We start from the raw sequence: 21,011 nt of genomic DNA on the forward strand, positions 1-21,011 counted from the left end.
CTAATGATCAAAGGGCTTCCATTGTGTGGCTATTCCATGAATCCCATGCTGCTGCCTTGCAGAACCACAGAGCAAGGGAGCTCCGTCCCACCCGATACCAGCAGGGAGTATAAATGTTTTCCCACAGGCAGTCTGGAGCCCCAAGGTCTCAGCAGGTCTCTGGAGACCTAGATTCTCCTATTTTCTCTATTCACTGTGTGATCAAAATAAAATGAAGGCTCCATCTCAATAGCCTCTTAGTTCCTCCAGTTCCCAACTGGGATGCTGTAATTTGGAATAACAAATTTATAATCCTAATCTAGCCTGAGGATGGATGATTCCAGGCTTCTCTTATGGCCTAACATTTTACAGCCAGCTTCAACTTCCCTGATTTGATGGTCTGCAAAGAGTCAGAGGCAGAGGGACAAGAGGGAAATGCACACATTTTTCTATCAGGTGCAAAGTTTTAATTCCAAGGGATAATAGCTACTGGGCATTTGCAGATTCAATTAGTAGATTCACAAAATTTCAACTTGAGGAAAACAAAACCTTTTACATCAAATAATCAAGCAAAACAAAGACAAGGATTAACGTTTAAAAGGATGAACACATGGAAAGAACAAGAGTATTTTCCCTAAGTAAATAAAAAGGAATTTGCATCTTTACCTGTTCAGCAGGATTTTTGGTTTTTCCTCCCTGCAGCACCAACTCTTGGTTTACATAACCATTTTTTACTTTCTCAATAGACCCATACTCGTACATTTTGTCTGATGACGAGGCAAGGTCCTGGGGGGCTTGCTGTGGGGGAATGTCCTTTGCAACATCTGTAAGTGGGGCTTCAGGGATACTGCACAGGTGGATAATGAAACACAAAGTGAGCACCAGTGAGGAGAAGAAGAACATGACCTGGAATTCCGTGCCCAGCAGTCTTCCCAGTTCCAAGTGGGCCCAGTCGATGGCGCCCAAAAGGTAACCGAGAGCACCTCCCAAACCTGCAAAACAAGAAGGAGCTGTATTAGCATTAATTAGAACTGTCTTCTCTCTCCATCATGTGCAGGCCCTCTACTTCAGTGGGAAAGTTCCCTGAGGACAGCAGAGGTGGCCTGGTTATAATTGGATTAGTAAAACAGGGAGAGGCTAAGACACCTGGGCTGGATGTGTGGGTTCAAGGCCTGGCTCTAGTATACATTTGCTGTGAACTTGAATTTCCTCATTCATAATATGGGGATGATGATAAAAAAAAAAAAAAAAGTAACATGCTAGACACATAGTTAGCACTTAGTAAATATTGCCACCATCTGAAGTCCCATGATTTTCTAAACTGCACTCTCAACATGGCTTAAGAACTAAAATTCCTGGCCCTAAGAGCCCTAGTTTCTGATTGTAATAAAATATAATTATTGCATTGTCATTGATCTGTTAATGAGTTTCTTAGTGTGACACAAGTTTGCAAAGATCAAACAGCCCTGGAATCTCTCTTCTTTCCCCTATGACAAGCTAAAGGCATGACTTGGGGAGATAAGTTAGAAGTTTGGGATTAACAGATACACACTACTACATATAAAAGAGATAAACAACAAGGACCTACTATATAGCACAGGGAACTATATTCAATATTTTGTAATAACCCAAGATGAAAAAGAACCTGAAAAACCATCTGTATAACTGAATCACTTTGCTATATACCTGAAATATTATAAATCAACTATACTTCAATAAAATAAAATAGAAAACAAAAGCTAAAGTTACTTGGTACCAGTTGATAGCCACAGAAAAAATACAAATTTAAATATGAATTTTTAAAAAATTATTTATTTATTTGGCTGTGCTAGATCTTAGTTTCAGCACCTGGGATCTTCAATCTTCACTGTGGCATGCGGGTTCTTTAATTGCAACACTTGAACTCTTAGATCTGGTATGTGGGATCTAGTTCCTTCATCCAGGTCCCCTGCATTGAGAGGATGGTGTCTTAGCCACTGGACCACCAGGTAAATCGCTAAATATGAATTTTTTAAAATCCTGTTATCCTGTCCCAGGATCCTGACCTGAAGTCTTTCTGCTCAGCTTACCTGCTTACACTTAAAGACAGTGTGATCTGAGGGACATTGAGAAAGGATTTCTCAATAACGATCCTGCCCTTACAGCCTAACATCTGAAATTCTGCCATTAGTGATTCATTCTTTTGGGTTCCTGTTTTTAAAAGCAAGTGCTCCTGGTACAGACAAGCTATTGCAGGTCTCAGGACTGAAGTAGTAAGTGCTCCTCGGATGGTCTCCCTGGCCGTCGGCACCAGTGACATCTGAGAGTGCTGGGCTGCAGTGGGCATACCATGAGGTAGGGGGATGTCCAGGGAGGTAAGCAGATGGATGCCAAATACATCTACCTACAATGCAAGCGTAGGGCTGATCCTCCTGCAAATACCTTTAAACATCAACCTTCCATACAGTCTTACCAAAGAGAAATATCTATCTACCTAGTCAGATCAGCTTTGTATTTGTTTTTCTTTTTCTTGTGTTAGTGAAGTCTCCATTTTTTCTCCCAGGTAAAGACAACATCCTGGGACTTGCCTGGTGGTCCAGTGCCTAAGAATCCACTCTCCCAGTTGTAGGGTGCCTGGGTCCGATCCCTGGTCAGGGAACTAGAACCCACATGCCACAACTAAGAGTTTGCATGTTGCAGCTAAAAGATCCCACATGCTGCAAAGAAGATTGAAGATCCTTCAAGCTGCAACTAAAATCTGGTGCAGCCAAATAAATAAATAATTTTTATTTAAATCTAAAAAAGACAATATTTTCACAAATCAGATAATTAAGGAACAAAACAGAGCTTAAGGAATTCTCTCTCAAACCCTAAACATTTAAACTTACCTAAACCCTGATCCCAGGAACACAATCTGAATGCCAGGTAATTTGAATCCTAATTTATCCAGAATGCTGGAAGAATGGATGATTCTAGTCACCTCACATTCTGTCTAATTGCAATTTACCATAGAGAGTATTTACAGATGAACAAATTTCAAGCACATCATTGTCATGCCCTGAGTGACAAAGCATTTTAAGGCAGAATTATGGGGAACAGTGGCCAATGGGTTGCAATGGAAAAATGTATATATATATGTTCTCTGCTAGCAAGGACTATGTAGTCTAGTTATGGGTGAGGTGCATGAATTTAAACAGATAAATGGTACATAGAGTAACCTGTTTGGCTGGTAGGTGCCCTGGTAGGCTCCAGGAAGAAAGGGAAGCCCTGGAGGTGGTCACATTGTTGCTGGTTCAGGGGCCAGTGCTGGGACACGTGATGCCACGGATCGCCATTAGACAACGGTGCTCTTTATTCAATCATGGAGATGCCGAGGACGTCAGAGGCCATGTGCCGAGCCAAGCAGTCAACCAAACAGAATGTACTAAAAGCCTAGCTCTATTGGAGGGTCTGTCTAGACCAGGGTTTCTCCATCTCAGCACCACTGACATTTTGGGGCTGAATACGTCTCTGTTGGAGGCTGTTCTGTGCATTGCAGGATGTTTTGCAACATGTCTGGCCGCCTCCATGCGATGCCAGTACAACCTCTCCACTAGTCAACAGCCACGAATGTCTCCTGAGGTCGTCTAATACCCCCCAGGGGGACAAACGGGCACCAACTGAGAACCCTGTGCAAAACTTATACATTCTTTTCTCAAAACCACCACTTGTGACTAGATCAATGGTGGTTACACTGCCATTAAGTTCCACTATCATGTATGCCTCTTTTCTTCAAATTTATTCTTCCACTGAGCAGACGAAATGCAGAGCAGAAGACCCCTGCCCATTTGAAAGAACTGATGAATGAAGTAAACCTTCCACTATGCAAACAGAATGTTGGTTTTATTTTATGAATATAAATATATGGATATAATCATAATGATGGATTATATCAGATATTGACTTGAACACTTGAGTGCTACAATTGGAGGGTTTCCTAGTCTAGTTCTATGTCTACCGATGTCATGTACTCAATAAATATTTGAGTACTAAATTTATGTAGAAAACCTCTACTAGCTTCTGGGGATATAAACATAAATAAGACATAGTACCCCCATCCCTTCCTCCCCAGAAGATAGTTTCAAGGAGAAGAGGCAGATAAACAAACAGCTACTTAAAAAATTAAAAACTGTAACAAATAATGTGAGAACTGTGAGCTAGATATTAAAACATAATAGAGGAGTTTTTAAGAGTTTATTATTGCTAATTATTATAGAATTCTTAATTAGCAATGAAGATCCTAAGAGTTCACTAAATCAAGGAATCCAAAGATTTTAGAGGTAGAAGGATGTCTGCAACTGGTCTAGCTGAATTAGACAAGAGAACTGCAGGCTATAGTGGGTGACAGGAGATCACATAGAAGGAAGGATTTATAATTATACGCTGATTACAATTCCCACCTGTGTGTTTTCTAACCATGTAACCTTGGGCACTTCTCTGAAAATGGGCATAGTAATGCCTTCTTACATGGGTCTTGTGAGGGTTAACATGACAATACATATAAAGCACCAGGACAGATAGCAGCAGAAGGAAGGAAGCAGGAAGTGGTGTCCCTCAGTCCTGTCTACTCTTTGCGACCCTGTGGACTGTAGCTCACCAGGCTCCTCTGTCCATGGGATTCTCCAGACAAGAATACTGGAGTGGATAGCCATGCCCTCCTCCAGGGGATCTTCCTGTCGCAGGGATTGAACCCAGGTCTCCCACATTACAGGTCGATTCTTTACCATCTGAGCCACCAGGGAACCAGGTTTCAAGTGGAGTGTGCTACTGACTTCCTACAGAAACCCTAATCCCAAAGCCTCGCCCAAAGGCAGGAGAAGCTGACAGCTGCCGGGAGCTGGCCGAAAGGACTTAGTCATTCTAGGTCCAGTGACTAGAATCGGGGGATCACTCTGGGGACTAAGACTTGGGCTTACCACTGCCCTGGTGTGGCCTGTGGCAAGTGTTGTGGAAAAAATAAGTATCTCAAATCTGGAAAGAGCAAAAACTATTTAAAAGGGCCTTATTTCTTAAAACTCTTATTATAAAGCAGGACTTATTAAAAGTTAATGTGCACATGAATCACACGATGCCTTGTCACGATACAGGTTGTCTTAGTCTGTTCCAGCTGCTATAACAAATATACCATAAACTTCATGACTTATAAATACCAGACACTTATTTCTCACAGTTCTGGAGGCTGGGGAGTCCAAGAGCAAGGCGCCAGCAGATGTGGTCTGCTGAGGACCCACTTCCTCATTGACAGCCATCTTCTCACTGTAATCTGACTTGGCAGAAGTGACAAGGGAACTGGCTTGGGCCACTTTTCAAAGGGCACTAACTCTGTTCATGAGCCTTCATGACCTAATCACCTTCTAAAGGCTCCACCTTCTAACAGCATCACATTCAGTTCAGTTCAGTTCAGTCGCTCAGTCGTGTCTGACTGTGACCCCAAGGACTGCAGCACTCCAGTCTTCCCTGTCCATCACCAACTCCCGGAGTTTACTCAAACTCATGTCCATCGAGTTGGCAATGCCATCCAGCCATCTCATCCTCTGTTGTCCCCTTCTCCTCCTGCCCTCAATCATTCCCGGCATCAGGGTCTTTTCAAATGAGTCAGCTCTTTGCATCAGGTGGCCAAAGTAATGGAGTTTCAGCTTCAGCATTAGTCCTCTCAATGAACACCCAGGACTGATCTCCTTTAGGATGGACTGGTTGGATCTCCTTGCAATGCAACAGACTCTCAAGAGTCTTCTCCAACACCACAGTTCAAAAGCATCAATTTTTCTGCAGTCAGTTTTCTTTATAGTCCAACTCTCACATCCACACATGACCACTGGAAAAACCATAGCCTTGACTAGATGGACCTTTGTTGGCAAAGTAATGTCTCTGCTTTTTAATATGCTATCTAGGCTGGTCATAACTTTCCTTCCAAGGATTAAGCGTCTTTTAATTTCATGGCTGCAATCACCATCTGCAGTGATTTTGGAGCCCAAAAAATAAAGTCAGCCACTGTTTCCCCATCTATTTCCCATGAAGTGATGGGACCGGAAGCCATGATCTTAGTTTTCTGAATGTTGAGCTTTAAGCCAACTTTTTCACTCTCCTCTTTCATCAAGAGGCTCTTTAGTTCTTCACTTTCTGCCATAAGGGTGGTGTCGTCTGCATATCTGAGGTTATTGATATTTCTCCCAGCAATCTTGATTCCAGCTTGTGCTTCATCCAGTCCAGCATTTCTCATGATGTACTCTGCATACAAGTTAAATAAGCAGGGTGACAATATACAGCCTTGACATACTCCTTTTCCTATTTGGAACCAGTCTGATGTTCCATGTCCCGTTCTAACTGTTGCTTCCTGACCTGCATACAGGTTTCTCAAGAGGCAGGTCAGGTGGTCTGGTATGCCCATCTTTTTCAGAATTTTCCACAGTTTATTGTGATCCACACAGTCAAAGGCTTTGGCATAGTCAATAAAGCAGAAATAGATGTTTTTCTGGAACTCTCTTGCTTTTTCAATGAACCAGCGGATGTTGGCAATTTGATCTCTGGTTCTTCTGCCTTTTCTAAAACCAGCTTGAATATCTGGAAGTTCACGGTTCACGAATTGCTGAAGCCTGGCTTGGAGAATTTTGAGCATTACTTTACTAGCATGTGAGATAAGTGCAATTGTGTGGTAGTTTGAGCATTCTTTGGGATCGCCTTTCTTAGGGATTGGGATGAAAGCTGACCTTTTCCAGTCCTGTGGCCACTGCTGAGTTTTCCAAATTTTCTGGCATATTGAGTGCAGCACTTTCACAGCATCATCTTTTAGGATTTGAAATAGCTCAACTGAAATTCCATCACTTCCACTAGCTTTGTTCATAGTGATGCTTTCTAAGGCCCACTTGACTTCACATTCCAGGATGTCTGGCTCTAGGTGAGTGATCACACCATCATGATTATCTGGGTCATGAAGATTTTTTTCGTACAGCTCTTCTGTGTATTCTTGCCACCTCTTCTTAATATCTTCTGCTTCTGTTAGGTCCATACCATTTCTGTCCTTTATTGAGCCCATCTTTGCATGAAATATTCCCTTGGTATCTCTAATTTTCTTGAGGAGATCTCTAGTCTTTCCCATTCTATTGTTTTCCTCTATTTCTTTGCACTGATCACTGAGGAAGACTTCCTTATCTCTCCTTGATATTCTTTGGAACTCTGCATTCAAATGGGTATATCTTTCTTTTCCTCCTTTGCTTTTCACTTCTCTTCTTTTCACAGCTATTTGTAAGGCCTCCTCAGACAGCCATTTTGCTTTTCTGCAATTCTTTTTCTTGGGGATGTTCTTGAGTCCTGTCTCCTGTACAATGTCATGAACTTCCATCCATAGTTCATCAGGCAATCTGTGTTCAACAGCATCACATTAAGCATGAGGTTTTCAACAGATGGATTCAGAGGGGGACACAAACATTCAATCTATAGCATGTGAAGTGAAGTGAAGTCACTCAGTCGTGTCTGACTCTTTGCGACCCCATGGACTGTAGCCTAGCCAGGCTCCTTCATCCATGGGATTTTCCAGGCAAGAATACTGGTGTGGGTATAATACTGGTGAAGGTATTTCCTTCTCCAGGAGATCTTCCCAACACAGGGGTTGAACCCAGGTCTCCTGCATTATAGGCAGATGGTTTACCGTCTGAACCACCAGGGAAGTCTACAGCATAAGTTCTGATTTTACAGATGGCAACAGAAACCAAGGCTCTGCATTCCTTTCAAGCTCCCCAGCGACAGCCCACCCCTGTTAGTCCAAATATCACTTTTTGAGCATTCAGGGGATAGAGCAGCGTCTAAGCAACCTGCACCACCCTCATCTGATATTCTTGGGAATGAGACTTTGTTGTCATTGACCAAAAAGCCACAACTGACAAAGCGCAATGATGTACAATTTTGTAAAACTAAGGATAATTTGCAGACATTAATAAGGTTTGTAACCATATTTTCATAGCCTGGTAGGACTATTACAGAGGAGCTACAGTTATATTACCTTGTAGTATGTTAATCAGATTTGTAGCTAATCTAGCTTTTTTTTCCTTTTGCTAAACACACACACACACACACACACACACAATTTATTCTGAAAGAACTTGGGGAAACTGTTTTTTGTCTTCCCAATCAGTTCCTCCACTAATCAGTTAAGTAAATCATGCTACAAGTATCTTAAAAATTTTTCCAATCCTCTCTTCTCTCAGGGAAGGGGTAAAAACAAAACAAGCAAAACTAATTCATTTGTCTTGGCGCTACTGTGGGACACAGCTAAAAGTTTAACAGTATGCCTCGATGAATAGTGGGGCCATGCTGAATGCTGAATGCTAAGGTGCTTTAGTAGTATTCAACTCTTTGCAACCCTATGATCTGTAGCCCACAAGCCTCCTCTATCCATGGGATTCTCCAGGCAAGAATACTGAAGTGGAATGCCATTTCTACTAGGAAGCATCTTAAAACTCTGGATGGAAACATTTAACTTTTATCTATTCACACCTTCAGATCTGATGAGGCCAACAGAGGCTGTAGGAATTTACTGAATGCTTTGCTTTTAACATCCTCCACTTAAACTAAGGATTTTATCTTCAAAATCGTCTCCTAAACAAAGCCTAGTCATCAAAGTGGCAACAAAGTTTAACATCAACTCCCACATTTACATCAAGATTGCATTTATCACTACTGCCAGCATCAGCCTTCCTGGGGCTCTTGGAGTCAGTCCCCAGGCTATTGGCCAGATGATAAACTGGAGCATCTCAAGGGCATCTGCCACCATATTAAATAACCAGCCTCTGCAAAGAAGGCACCAGCTGGCTCTTATCCTAGCCTGACAGAGCCAGGCTGTGATGTCAAACTCACACCAGAGTTCGAATGAACAGCTCAGCAGACAGACAGTGTGTTTCATAACTAATGATACAGCTTAAACAATGGTTCCTCCTGGAAGAAGTATAATAAGTAAATGCAGAAGGCAATGGCACCCCATTCCAGTACTCTTGCCTGGAAAATCCCACGGATGGAGGAGCCTGGTGGGCTGCAGTCCATGGAGTCGCGAAGAGTCGGACACGACTGAGCAACTTCACTTTTACTTTTCATTTTCATGCATTAGAGAAGGAAATGGCAGCCCACTCCCGTGTTCTTGCCTGGAGAATCCCAGGGACAGAGGAGCCTGGTAGGCTGCCGTCTATGGGGTCGCACAGAGTCGGCCACGACTGAAGCGACTTAGCAGCAGCAGCATAATAAGTAAAGGGCTTCCCTGGTGGCTCAGGCGGTAAAGAATCTGCCTGCAATGTGGGAGGCCCAGGTTCAATCCCTGGTCAGGAAGATCCATGGAGAAGGGAATGGCAACCCTTTCCAGTATTCCTGCCTAGAGAATTCCACAGAGAAGTCTGGCAGACTACAATCCACAGTGTCACAGAGAGTCGGACACGACTGGGTGACTAATACAACATGTAATAGGTAAAATGGGAAACTGGGAGAGTTTCAGGACCAAGGAATCTAAAGAGACTCTGTCTGAGTCAAACTCTGCATCTACCATGGGCCTGTAATTGATTCCCTGCTTCAGGCATGTGACTAAACAACCTCAACTGCAATGGAGAATGAGCTCAAGAGGAGACAGTTATCGGTGTGCTACCAGCTTCAGTACCTCAGCAAGGGGACAGATGAAAGATCTGCATTCCTGGGAGGTTCATGGAAGAGTCTCTCTGCTTCTTTTCTATGTGTTGAGAAAATAGCAATGAAAGTGTCAGATTAGTTCCTACCTACACCAAACACACACACACAAAATCCCAGAGAGTTAACATAAGTACCAACTACTAGGAGTATGTATGTGTGTGTGTGAGAGAGAGATTTTTTAATCAGTAGAAATGGATGGAACACCTACTCTCACCAAGAACTGTGCTGGGCACTGCAGACATAGCAATGAACCAGGCAGACGTAACTTCCCTTCCAGAGACTGAGCATACAAGACCTGACATTTCTTGAGATTTGCAAGGCAACTCATCTTCTAAGAGATGTGAGAAAATATATTTAAAGTGCTGACCATGGCTTCCATCTACCCACAACTGCCCTGGTATTTCCCAGGGCCCTTCCTTCATGTTCAAACTGAGCCAGGCTCATTGCTTTTGGGGAAGGACATGGAAGTGGAAAGCAGAGAAATAAGAACACACCTCCTTGGTTTTGAGTTTCAGAAGCCCTTAGGCTCCAAAGGCACTGATGGTAGATGTGTTGCTGGCCAAAATCTTGGCTCTCTCTGCCCACCAGAGCTGAATAAAAAATAGGGAGAAAGAGTATGGAGGAAATAGGAAGGTGGCTTTAATTCTCAGCTGGCAGAGAGGGGAAGACAATAGGCTCATGACTCAAGAACAGTGTCCCCTCTCCATGGGAGTCTAGTAGCTTATATAAGATGATGGCTTGCATTCAGGAGTCAATGATGAGGAATAAAGGTGTTAGGATCTTGATTTCTTCCTCTTGCATTGTTTCAAAGATAGTCATAGGCTGGTGTCAGTAACCTAGTAATTGAGTCTGGCAGTTTGGTGGCTCTGATATGTAACTACAAAGGGAAGGGTGTTGTGAGAGTAAAAACCAGATGCAGGATGTATTTAGCACAAAGTTAAAGGTAAAATTGGTGTGAAATGTAGCTCCTGCAGAGTTAGGGGGCAGAAAAGCAAACTTAAATTATAGACATGCAGAGTTAGGAACAGTTAGGAACGTTCAGGCCTGCTCACTGTTCTCTTTTCTCTTCTTCACTGGACTTCTCTGGTGGCTCAGATGGTAAAGCATCTGCCTACAGTGTGAGAGACCCAGGTTCAATTCCTGGGTCGTGAAGAAACCCTGAAGAAGGAAATGGCAACCCACTCCAGTACTCTTGCCTGAAAAGTCCCATGGATGGAGGAGCCTGGTAGGCTATAGTCCACGGGGTCACAAAGAGTCGGACACGACAGCAAGTTCACTTTCTCAGGAAAGGAAAAGAGAAAAACTCATTCCTCTATTCTCCTTTTTACTGCAACAGAATAAAAAAAAAAAATGTGATTTAAGAACAAGGCTTCCCAAGGGTAGACAGAGCATTCATGAAGGGTGAACAGGTGTGTCCCCAAAGCTGTAGTGGTTCTGCTTCTTGATCCTTGGACCTAGCTGGGATGGGAGGATGGAGGGGCTAGCGGGGAGCAAAGCCTCCGAGATGGCTTGGGGAACCCAAGAGCAGAACGGATCAACACTTTCTTTCCTAGGAAGACCCCAGGGGGACATTCAGACTTCAGGGGAGCAAGGGCTCTGCGGTGGGTGAGACAGATGAGACCACGTGTCAGGCTCTGTTCTAGGTGCTTGACGTTTACGACTCACTCAATCCTCACAACAACCCTTTGAGGAAGTTACTACTGCTGCATCTTACTATTAGCAGTAGTTACATTCCAGAAAGTTTCCACAAGCCCTGGATTGGTAATGGGTGAATAGTAAACTCCTACTCTGAGGGTTAAGTTCCTGTGAGCCTCAAATCTTTGTTTTCATCCGTGGAACAACACAGAACCTTGTTTTACATGTGTTTCTGTTTAAAGATATCTCATGGAATAGTCCGTGGCCAACAGCACTGTAACTCACACCGGAACACTTAGGACACATATTTTCTCCAGAAGTCACATCACAACATTCTTGCACTTATGAACCCAAAGCAGTGCTTTCAGCACCACATTTGGAGCCACTGTAAATACTGAAATCACCAAGAAAAAAAAATACAAAAAAGAAAAAAAATGGCACTGCCCTATATCACAAAAAGGACATCTGTTTACAGTGTAAGAATCAAAACAAGAAGGCAGAGTGTCACCTTGCTCAACCACAGCTGGGAGAAAGCACACTGGGTGGCTCACATTGTTTTTTTTTTTTTCTCCTCCACTCTGCAGATGCTTGCAAATGATGGAGAATGAGCTACAAGTATTGATTTTGGTGGTACCAGTAAGTTTTAGTAAGCAGATGACTTCACAAATATGGAATCCCTGAATAACAAGGCTCAACTGAATTTCTACCTCTCTTTTAGAGACAAGAAAACTAGAGCATGGAGTGTCTGCAGCTCACAGAGCCCACCTCACATCCACAGGCCTGGGAAGCACAGGATGCCATGCGGGCGGTGGGGAGCTGAAAATCCTGGGGGTTCTGAAGGGGCCCTGTGGACAAGGATGAGCGAGAATGCGACTGCGACCAGTTCAGCCTCACAGGTGAGAAACCACGGGACCAAGGACAGCCCAGTAAATGCCAGTGAGAACACATGACGAGGAAGCCCAGATCCTTGCTGCCTGAAACTTTTGCACTCTAAGCTTCCAGTTTTTAGACGCAAGACTCAGGGAAAGGTGTAGGAGAGTATTCCAAAGGGACTGACACTAAGTTTTCACCATCCTGGGCCAATGGGCCTCAACACAGACACAATCAAATTACATCTGGGTTGGGGTGGTGGTTTAGTCGCTAAGTTGTGTCCGACTCTTTGCAAGCCCATGAACTGATGCCTGCCAGGCTCCTCTGTCCATGGGATTCTCCAGGCAAGAATACTGGAGTGGGTTGCCATTTCCTTCTCCAGGTGATCTTCCCAACCCAGGGATCAAACCTGGGACTCCTGCATTGCAGGAAGATTCTTTACCAACTGAGCTATGAGGTAAGCCTTTGGGTTGAGGATTCACATGCATTGCAGACATAAAGACTGATTCAATATCTTCCACTAGCTGTTTTCCCAGGTGGTACTAGTGGTAAAGAACATGCCTGCTGAAGCTGGAGTCGAAAGAGACCCAGGTTCCATCTGTGTGTTGGGAAGATGCCCTGGAGAAGTGCATGGCAACCCTCTCCAGTATTCTTGACTGGAAAATCCTATGGACAGAGGAGCCTGGTGGGCTATGGTCCATAGGGCCGAAAAGAGTTGGACACAACTGAAGTGACTTAGCACACAAATTCAGCTGTGTGATCTTGAGTTAGTCACTTACCTCTCAGCAACACAGCTTCCTCACAGGTAAAACGGGGATGTTAAAATAGAATATTTGTCTCATCAATATTTCTTCAGCATATTTCCAGAACTATTTTAAGCACTAGTGATTTTGGAACAAACAGGAAATATTCCTGTCTTCAGATAGCTTATATGTTGGCTCTAGAGGCAGACAATAAACAACAAACAAATGAATAAATAATATATTATCAAGTAATCATGAATCGCTGAGGAGGGACTATGCGACCAGAGATTATAACAAAGAGAGGATGCAAACCAAGCCAGCCAGTTGGTATCTGGGGAAAGAGATTTCTGGTAGACAATTCCCTTGTGGCTCAGATGGTAAAGAATTAACCTGCAATGCAGGAGACCCAGGTTCCATCCCTGGGTTATGAAGATCCCCTGGAGAAGGGAATGGCAACCCACTCCAGTATTCTTGCCTGGAGAATTCCATGGACAGAGGAGCCTGGCAGGCTACAGTCCATGAGGTTGCAAAGAGTCAGACACAGATGAGTGACTAAGCATTTACACAAGTATTGAGTAAGTGAAAAAATGTCCTCAGGGGCTCCCATCTTTAACCTGCCTTTGAGATTCCTTGAGAGGTAGGTGCTGAATGGGGATAAGAAATGGCAATTTGTAGACCTTATCTGTTTCACCCTAAGTTATTCATGTCACCCTCAAAGCTCAAATTCCTGTACCCTGGTTTCTGCTCTGGCCACATCCTTTCCTGCCTGCGTGAGGAGACATGAAAGTTCACTGGGGGCAGAAACTTCAAAGGAAACTCAGCTGATGAAAGAAATCCACTCATGCAGCAATGAGTCCTGAAGAAGTTAAATTCGACTCTACCGTGAAACACAGCCTTTTCTCACTTGTATACATTTGGTCAAAGGGACTCACATCTAAACTCTATTTTTAGGACTCTTTTTTTTAGCTCTTAATTATTTCTATTCTGAGTATTTGTTTCACTAGCATTTTTTACTCAAACTTTGAAGTATTAAAGAAACAGAAAAGTCAAAAGAAGCTAAGCCTAACACGTTACCCACTCTTCTTCCAAAGATGCACATGGGGCAAGTTCCTTATCAAGTCATTACACACAAACACAACTTTTGCAAGCCTGGTGGGAATGGAGAATATATAGTAAATATATACATTTGGTGCTGAATCCTATTAAAGGGTTCCTTGCTCAGGAACCATTGCTTGGGACCATTTGCCAGAATGGTGGCAGTGGTTGGTGATTCAGTTTGCTAAGCTGCATCCAATTCTTGCAATCCCATGGACTGTAGTCTGCCAGGCTCTTCTGTCCATGGGATTCTCCAGGCAAGAACACTGGAGTGGGTTGCCATTTCCTCCTTCAGGGGCTCTTCCCAACCCAGGGATCAAACCCAGGTCTCTGGCATTGCAGGTAGAGTCTTTACTGACTAAGCTACAAGCGAAGCCCCAATATATTGCCAGGATATTAATAACTAACATGGTGGATAGATTCACAACCCTGTGAAGAAACAAAAGTTCAGAAATAGTAGGGACTGGGTGGGAGGAGGAGCCAGGATTTGAACTGGGACAACCTTTACTGACCATCAGCCCTCATCCAGTTTCCTTGGGTGGAACAGAGACCACTGTTCAGGAGAGCAAGGCCTCGGGTTAATTTACTAATAGTAACAGATGCTCAGTTACAAGCATGGTGACTCAAGGGAGGAATTTCCTTTCTTTCTGGTGAGTGAGGGCTCCACAGCCCCAGGTGCACCCAGAGATGAAGGCATGAGGTGAAGGGATGAGGCTGTGCTGTGCTTAGTCACTCAGTCGTGTCTGATTCTTTGTGGACCCCATGGGCTGTAGCCAGCCTGGCTCCTCTGTCCATGGGGATTCTCTAGGCAAGAATACTGGAATGGGCTGCCTTGCTCTCTGCCAGGGGATCTTCCCAACACAGGGATCGAACCCAGGTGTTCCCCATTGCAGGTGGATTCTTTACTGTATAAGCTACCAAGGAAGCCCAAGAATACTGGAGTGGGCAGCCTCTGCCTTCTCCAGGGGATCTTCCTGATCCAGGAAGTGAACCAGTCTATTGTACTGCAGGCGGATTCTTTACCACCTGAGCTACCAGGGAATCCAGAAGGGATGAGATGGACCCACTAAACCCAGCACGGCTATCACATATGCCAGGGGTGGAGGGCAGGTAGAGTTACCTTTAAACATAAGAGACAGAAGTTGGAGGACTAAAATTCCCAGAAGCCAGTAGGGACTTTTCTTTTAAAAAAAAAAAAAAAAAAAAAACTCAGAAACATGCTGGAGAACATTTTGGCAGTGAACTCTTTGACACTTATTTGAAAAACATTTGGAATTGTTGGGCCTAGATTTAAATATAACACTTTCCCCTTTGGGCCTCCTCCCTCCCCTGGAGTGTGCAACATGCATCTGCATTATATTAATAAGTTAATCAGACCGCTGCCATAGAAGTCACAGGAATACTTTCTTGACAGCAGCAACTTTCTCCTGGAACTAACAAGGGAACTCCTTAACAGATAACAGTCCTTTCTCCATCCTGTAAGCGGTCATGATGACCCACTACTCGCCTTGTATGTGCAGACCTGGACTATGTAAACTGTCAGTACGTCATTAGATGTATAACACTTTGTCTCATATATAACTGTGCTTTGACCTCTGATGGGAGGAATAGTTCTGAGAGCTCTCTGAGAGACTGTTTCCCAATTTATAATCTTTAGGTTGAATTGAATAAAATTCTCTATTTCTTTCTTAAATTGGCAATTGATTAATCAATTTTTTGTCAACAGGAGCCACTGCAGGTCATTGAACATGAAAGTGTCCTGACCAGAGGTATCTTTTAGGAACATGACCCTGGAAGCTGTGTGTTAGCACAATTGGAATAGGAAAAAATTAGAGACTGGAAAATCAGTTAAAGGGTAAGTACGAAAGCTCAGACAAGATACAGTGAAAGCCTGAAATGAGGTCACATGAAAATTATACATGAATTATATGCTGGCTGAAACCACAATACACTAGTATCAAAAGAAAACCTCAAGACATTTTATCAAAGTCAACAGAAATACTACCATGTGTTAACCCTGGAAAAATTCCCCAAATACAGAGCTCAGTCTTTTAATATCAGAGGCAGCAAAGCAAAGGTTGTTGGGCCAAGACTAACACTGATATAAGCTGGGAAGGAGTGACCACGTTGCCTAAAGTACTTAGAGCAACAAAACTCTCAACGTGTCAGGTTCAAAAGCCAAAAGCCTCCCACAATATCATAATTAATTTCAGCAGATTATGATATAGCAGTAGGAACTGTGGGATTTAAGTTAGGAGAATGCAGTTTGAATCTCTATTCTGGGACCTTCCAGCTGGTAAACAAAGTGTTCAGGGGTCCCAGACAGATGGGCTGGCCTCCTGCTCCTCCAGGCCCCTCTCTGTCGGGCAGCCCCATTCTTCCCAGTGTTCACTATTCAAATATTTGCACAAACAACAAATTGTTGACTGAATGGCTTCTGTGGGCAGGCCTGCTTTTGGCTGTGGGGATATAATCTGAACAAAATTCAAGATTCTGCTTCTCATGGGACATACCTGACCATGAGAGGAGACAGAATACATCAAAACATAAAATAAAAATACTTGGTTGGGCCTTGGAGAAAATCAAATAGAGTCCCCACATCTAGACCTAACAATGCTCCCAAGGACAGGATCATGCTGTTGTCTTGTGGATGACACCCCAATCCTAGAACAATCCCAACTGGAAGGACAGCAAGGAGATCAAACCAGTCAGTCCTAAAGGAAATCAATCCTGAATATTCATTGGAAGGACTGATGCCAATACTTTGGCCATCTGATGTGAAGAGCAGTTTCACTGGAAAAGATCCAGATGCTGGGAAAGACTGAGGGCAGGGGGAGAAGGCGGTGACAGAGGATGAGATGGTTGGATGGCATCACTGACTCAGTGGACATAAGTTTCAGCAAGCTCTAGAAAATAGTGAAGGACAGGGAAGCCTGTCATGCTCCAGTTCACGGGGTCACAAAGGCTTGGACATGACTGAATGACTGAACAACAACAAATGGAGCCCTAGAAATGCATGTTGAACGTTAGTAGCATTGCTCTACATGAAGCTCAACAGCTCAACAGCTCAACAGCTACCAAAGGCAGCCAGCAATGGCCCCAAGAAGTGTCCTCCTGGCATGGCATTTTCCAAAACAGGAGGTTGAGGATTTGCTAACTCTTTATATAACTAAGAAATCTCTGGGACTTTCCTGTGGCCCAGTGGCTAAGACTTTGAGCTTCCAATCCTGGAGGCCTGGGGTTCAATCCAGTCAGGAAACTAGATCCCACATGCCGCAACTAAAGGTCCTGCTTGTTGCAACTTAAGACCCAGTGCAGCCAAATAAATAAATAATTTTTTTTTTTAAAAGAAATCTCTAAGACTTGGGGCTTTTTATTTGCTTGGTTTGCTCCTATTTTTTTTTTAAATGTGTGGTTCATGTGATTCTTGGGACATTTGCCACAGAATCATCTGAGAAAGTCATTAAAAACACAAATTTCTGGGCCCCACCCCAAACTTGTTGAATTAAAATAACGGGAAGAGGGGCCCAAGAAGCTGCAAACTCCTAAGTAGTGTTGATGCTACACATTACTGACTAAAAATCAAAACTAAATATGAAGTCTACAAGGCCTTTTTTTATTTCATTTGTAAATGTCTCCACACATGGCTCTTCAGAGAGCTCTCCTACAAACTTCCTTTGCAAAAACTCCACAGCTTGGTCACAAGAGGAATGCCCTGGAAGACAGAGCCCACGTGATGGGAGTGATGCATCAACAGATCTATTCATTCAAAAAATCTGAGCCCTGAGACACTGGATGGCTTCAGTGGAAGGGCTTCCCTGCCCAGGGACCTGAAGGATAGATTTTCTGGATATTCCCTACCTGTGAAGAGAGCATGGTAGTGGAGGCCCCTCTCCTTATCTCGATGAGTGCAGACATCAAACAAGTAGGCTTTGATGGGTCCATCAATGAAGTCAGCAGCAAAATCAAAGAGAACGACACCTATCATGGTGATACTTATGGCCCAGATTGGCTTCCTCCTTGAGTCAGCAATCAAAGCTAAAAGAGAAACAACCGTTGGTCTCCTAAATTCTGGTTTAGAACGATCCACATTTTTATTTCCACCCAAACTTCCGGTCTTCATATTACCTCCCTATACTTTCATTGTGTTTACTCTTCCAAATAAAAAATAGCTTCATTATTTTTTCAAGTTTTAAAAATCATGCAGTGAATGTCCAGAGAAGACAGCTCTCTGGAGACAGAAAGTAGATTGAGCAGTTACCTAGGACTGTGGGGGAGAAGGAAATGAGGAGTGACTGTTAATGGCTACCAGGTGTCTGTTGGGGGGGAGATGAAGCTGTTGTGTAATTAGATAGTGGTGGTGGTTATACAACTCTGAGAATATACTGAAAAGCACTGAGCTGTTCACTTTTAGATGGTGACTTTTATGGTATGTGAATTATCTCTCTTTTAAATAAAGTGGTTTAAAAAATTATACGTACTGACTGTAAACCACGCCAACCATATGGGAAAGCTGGGGAAATACTTCAAGATCCCAGGTCCAAGAGATGGTCATCCTTCAGACATCCCTTTATGCACAAAAATAGAGAGAGGTGTGCATCTGTGCCTTTATGCAGTGCTTCTCAGACTTTAGCTCCTTAACCATTACCAGGATGACTTGTTAAAACAGATTTTTGGGCCTCACCTACCATGAGTCTCCTATGATTCCTCAATAGGTGGAAGGTAGGGCCTGGGAATTTTCACCTCTATCAGCCTCCAGTGAGGCTGATGCCACAGGCTGGAGGGCTTTGCTTGGAGGAGCACTGACTAATGGGACCAGATTGTAAATGAGCATCTTTTAACCAACTCTCTTCATATCTTTGCCTTTCAGTAGATGAAGAGAAACATCACAATTTTAACACCTAAATGATATTCATCCTATGACCATACCACTGTTCATTCATCCCTCATAACTATTTCTCGGGCTTTCAGTTTATTTTTTAGACTTAAGAAAATGTGTAATATATGCACCTGACTTTAAAAATTCAGTACAAAAATAAGCGAAAAACAAGCTTAACTTTCCCCTCTCACCCCCAGGCCTTTAGCACCCTTCCTTAGAGGCAAAATTTCTTTTCAGGTATTTTTTAAAATAAAATTCTTCCAGAAATATACTACATTTATAGATTTATGCCCACATTTAAATATATAGAGATGATAACTGATTATCATGGCTTATTATCATCCATTCTGCTAGCCTGAGAGTTAATGGTCAGAAAATGTGTGCTATTTTTAACAATTCTTTTTTTCAACACAATATATACTACCACCAATTACTAATTAATTGGCTGCTGTTTAATGGCTAGAAAAAGTGCTCACCATCAGGTCTATGTCCATGATTTGCAATGAAAAACTGTCCCCTTGAGCTGCCAAGCCGATGCCCTGTACCTGTTACAAGACTCCACATAAAGCTGTGAACATCATTAACTCTTCTTTGGACACACAGGTACATTTATTGGAAAAATTTATGGAGCCATTAGGCAGCTGGTTAATTTGAGAAGGTCCTAAATAAGATTTGGTGGGCACACACACAAAACCCCATAATTCATAAACATGTAACAATACATAATGTAATAAAATAGGTAAAAATATAATCCCATTTTTAAGTTCTCACAGCAATTAAAAAACAATGTATCCTGAAGTTTCTAAAAGTAAAGGTGCCTAACTACAGAATCTGGGGCACTCAAAGGTGGAAATTCAATGTAACTTAGGATAGGGAGTCAGTTTTAACCATTTTTTACTGTCACAGAAAGAACTTTGCATTCTCCTTGTCCTGAGTTGCATAACAGGACCTTCTCCCACCCAGCCTACCTGGCGCAGTCCACTGACCTGATATGATCGCGTCCCCGTTGAGATACATGGCCATGCCCAGGAGCATCATGACGCCCAGCGTGAGGATGTAGGGTCTCCGGCGGCCCCACCGGGCCCGGCAGTGGTCGCTGGCCGATCCCACCACGGGCTGCAGCAGGAACCCCAGGATGGGGCTCAGGAGCCACACCATGCTATACAGGCTCTTGGGCAGGCCCACGCTGAGCAGCACTGGAGTCACGTAGGCCGCCTCCACCGCATAGCAGAACTCCCGGCCGAACATGGCCATGCTGTGCATAACCAGGCTCCCCGTGGGTCTTTTGGGCAGCTCTGCAGAGCCCAAGAGGCCCTCCTCATCAAGGGATTTATAGGTGCGCAGGGCAGACTGCCCACTCTTGTCGCCCATGGCCACCGGGCGAGGAACCTGCCTGCAAGCCCACCACCCTCTCTGTGGCCCTGGGGTTCGCCCTCCCAGTTGGATTTGACATGGAGCCGGGCTGCACCGCCCGCAGAGACGGCCAGGCTGGGGGAGGGGCTCAAATTCTTTCATGCCTCTAAGATCACAAGTTATGATGAGAAGGAAGGGGGAGGGGCCAGGAAAGCATGACGGAGATTAGCCAGCTGGGAGCCCTCTGGCTCCTTTGAATGTGTTTCTAAAGGAATCTTGCTTTGTACTGTTCTCTCTCTGCCTCTCTTTCTCTCTCTCCCTCACACACACACACACACACACACACACACACACACACATTTACAGACAATCACACATAGCTTTTAGACAATAAAGCCCTATAATGTAGATGTTAAGTATGAAGGAGTCAATATTTTTTCTAAACTTTTTCTGGATATAAATATTCTGTCCTTCCTTGAACACAGGTTTTCTACATACACACACATCTAGTCAATTAACTAGACTTAAAACAGTGAGAGGGTGCCCCTTCTAAATTACTAACTCTCCCACAACTCTGCAATATTTTTCTTCCATACTTGAGATAGTTCTATTTATTCTCCTCCTGCTTTTTTTTTTGTTTTTTTTTAATATATTTTTTTATTGAAGGATAATTGCTGTACAGAATTTTGCTGTTTTCTGTCAAACCTCAACATGAATCAGCCATAAGTATACATATATCCCCTCCCTTTTGAGCCTCCCTCCCATTCCTCCGCATC

General features: G+C 43.5%; 1 protein-coding gene across 1 annotated transcript in view; it reads right to left on the minus strand.

Moving 5' to 3' along the window:
* Positions 1-21,011, minus strand: part of SLC45A2 (solute carrier family 45 member 2) — a 33,530-nt gene extending 12,519 nt beyond the window's left edge. Inside the window, exons 1-3 of the mRNA XM_020896742.2 lie at positions 19,869-21,011; positions 17,865-18,041; positions 646-971 (exon numbers count right to left, since the gene is read on the minus strand). Coding sequence (XP_020752401.2) covers positions 646-971; positions 17,865-18,041; positions 19,869-20,397 — 1,032 coding nt within the window. The 5' untranslated portion in view covers positions 20,398-21,011. The remainder of the gene's footprint in view (positions 1-645; positions 972-17,864; positions 18,042-19,868) is intronic.

This window comes from Odocoileus virginianus, chromosome 14 (genome assembly GCF_023699985.2).
Source record: "Odocoileus virginianus isolate 20LAN1187 ecotype Illinois chromosome 14, Ovbor_1.2, whole genome shotgun sequence".
Taxonomy (NCBI): Eukaryota; Metazoa; Chordata; class Mammalia; order Artiodactyla; family Cervidae; genus Odocoileus; species Odocoileus virginianus.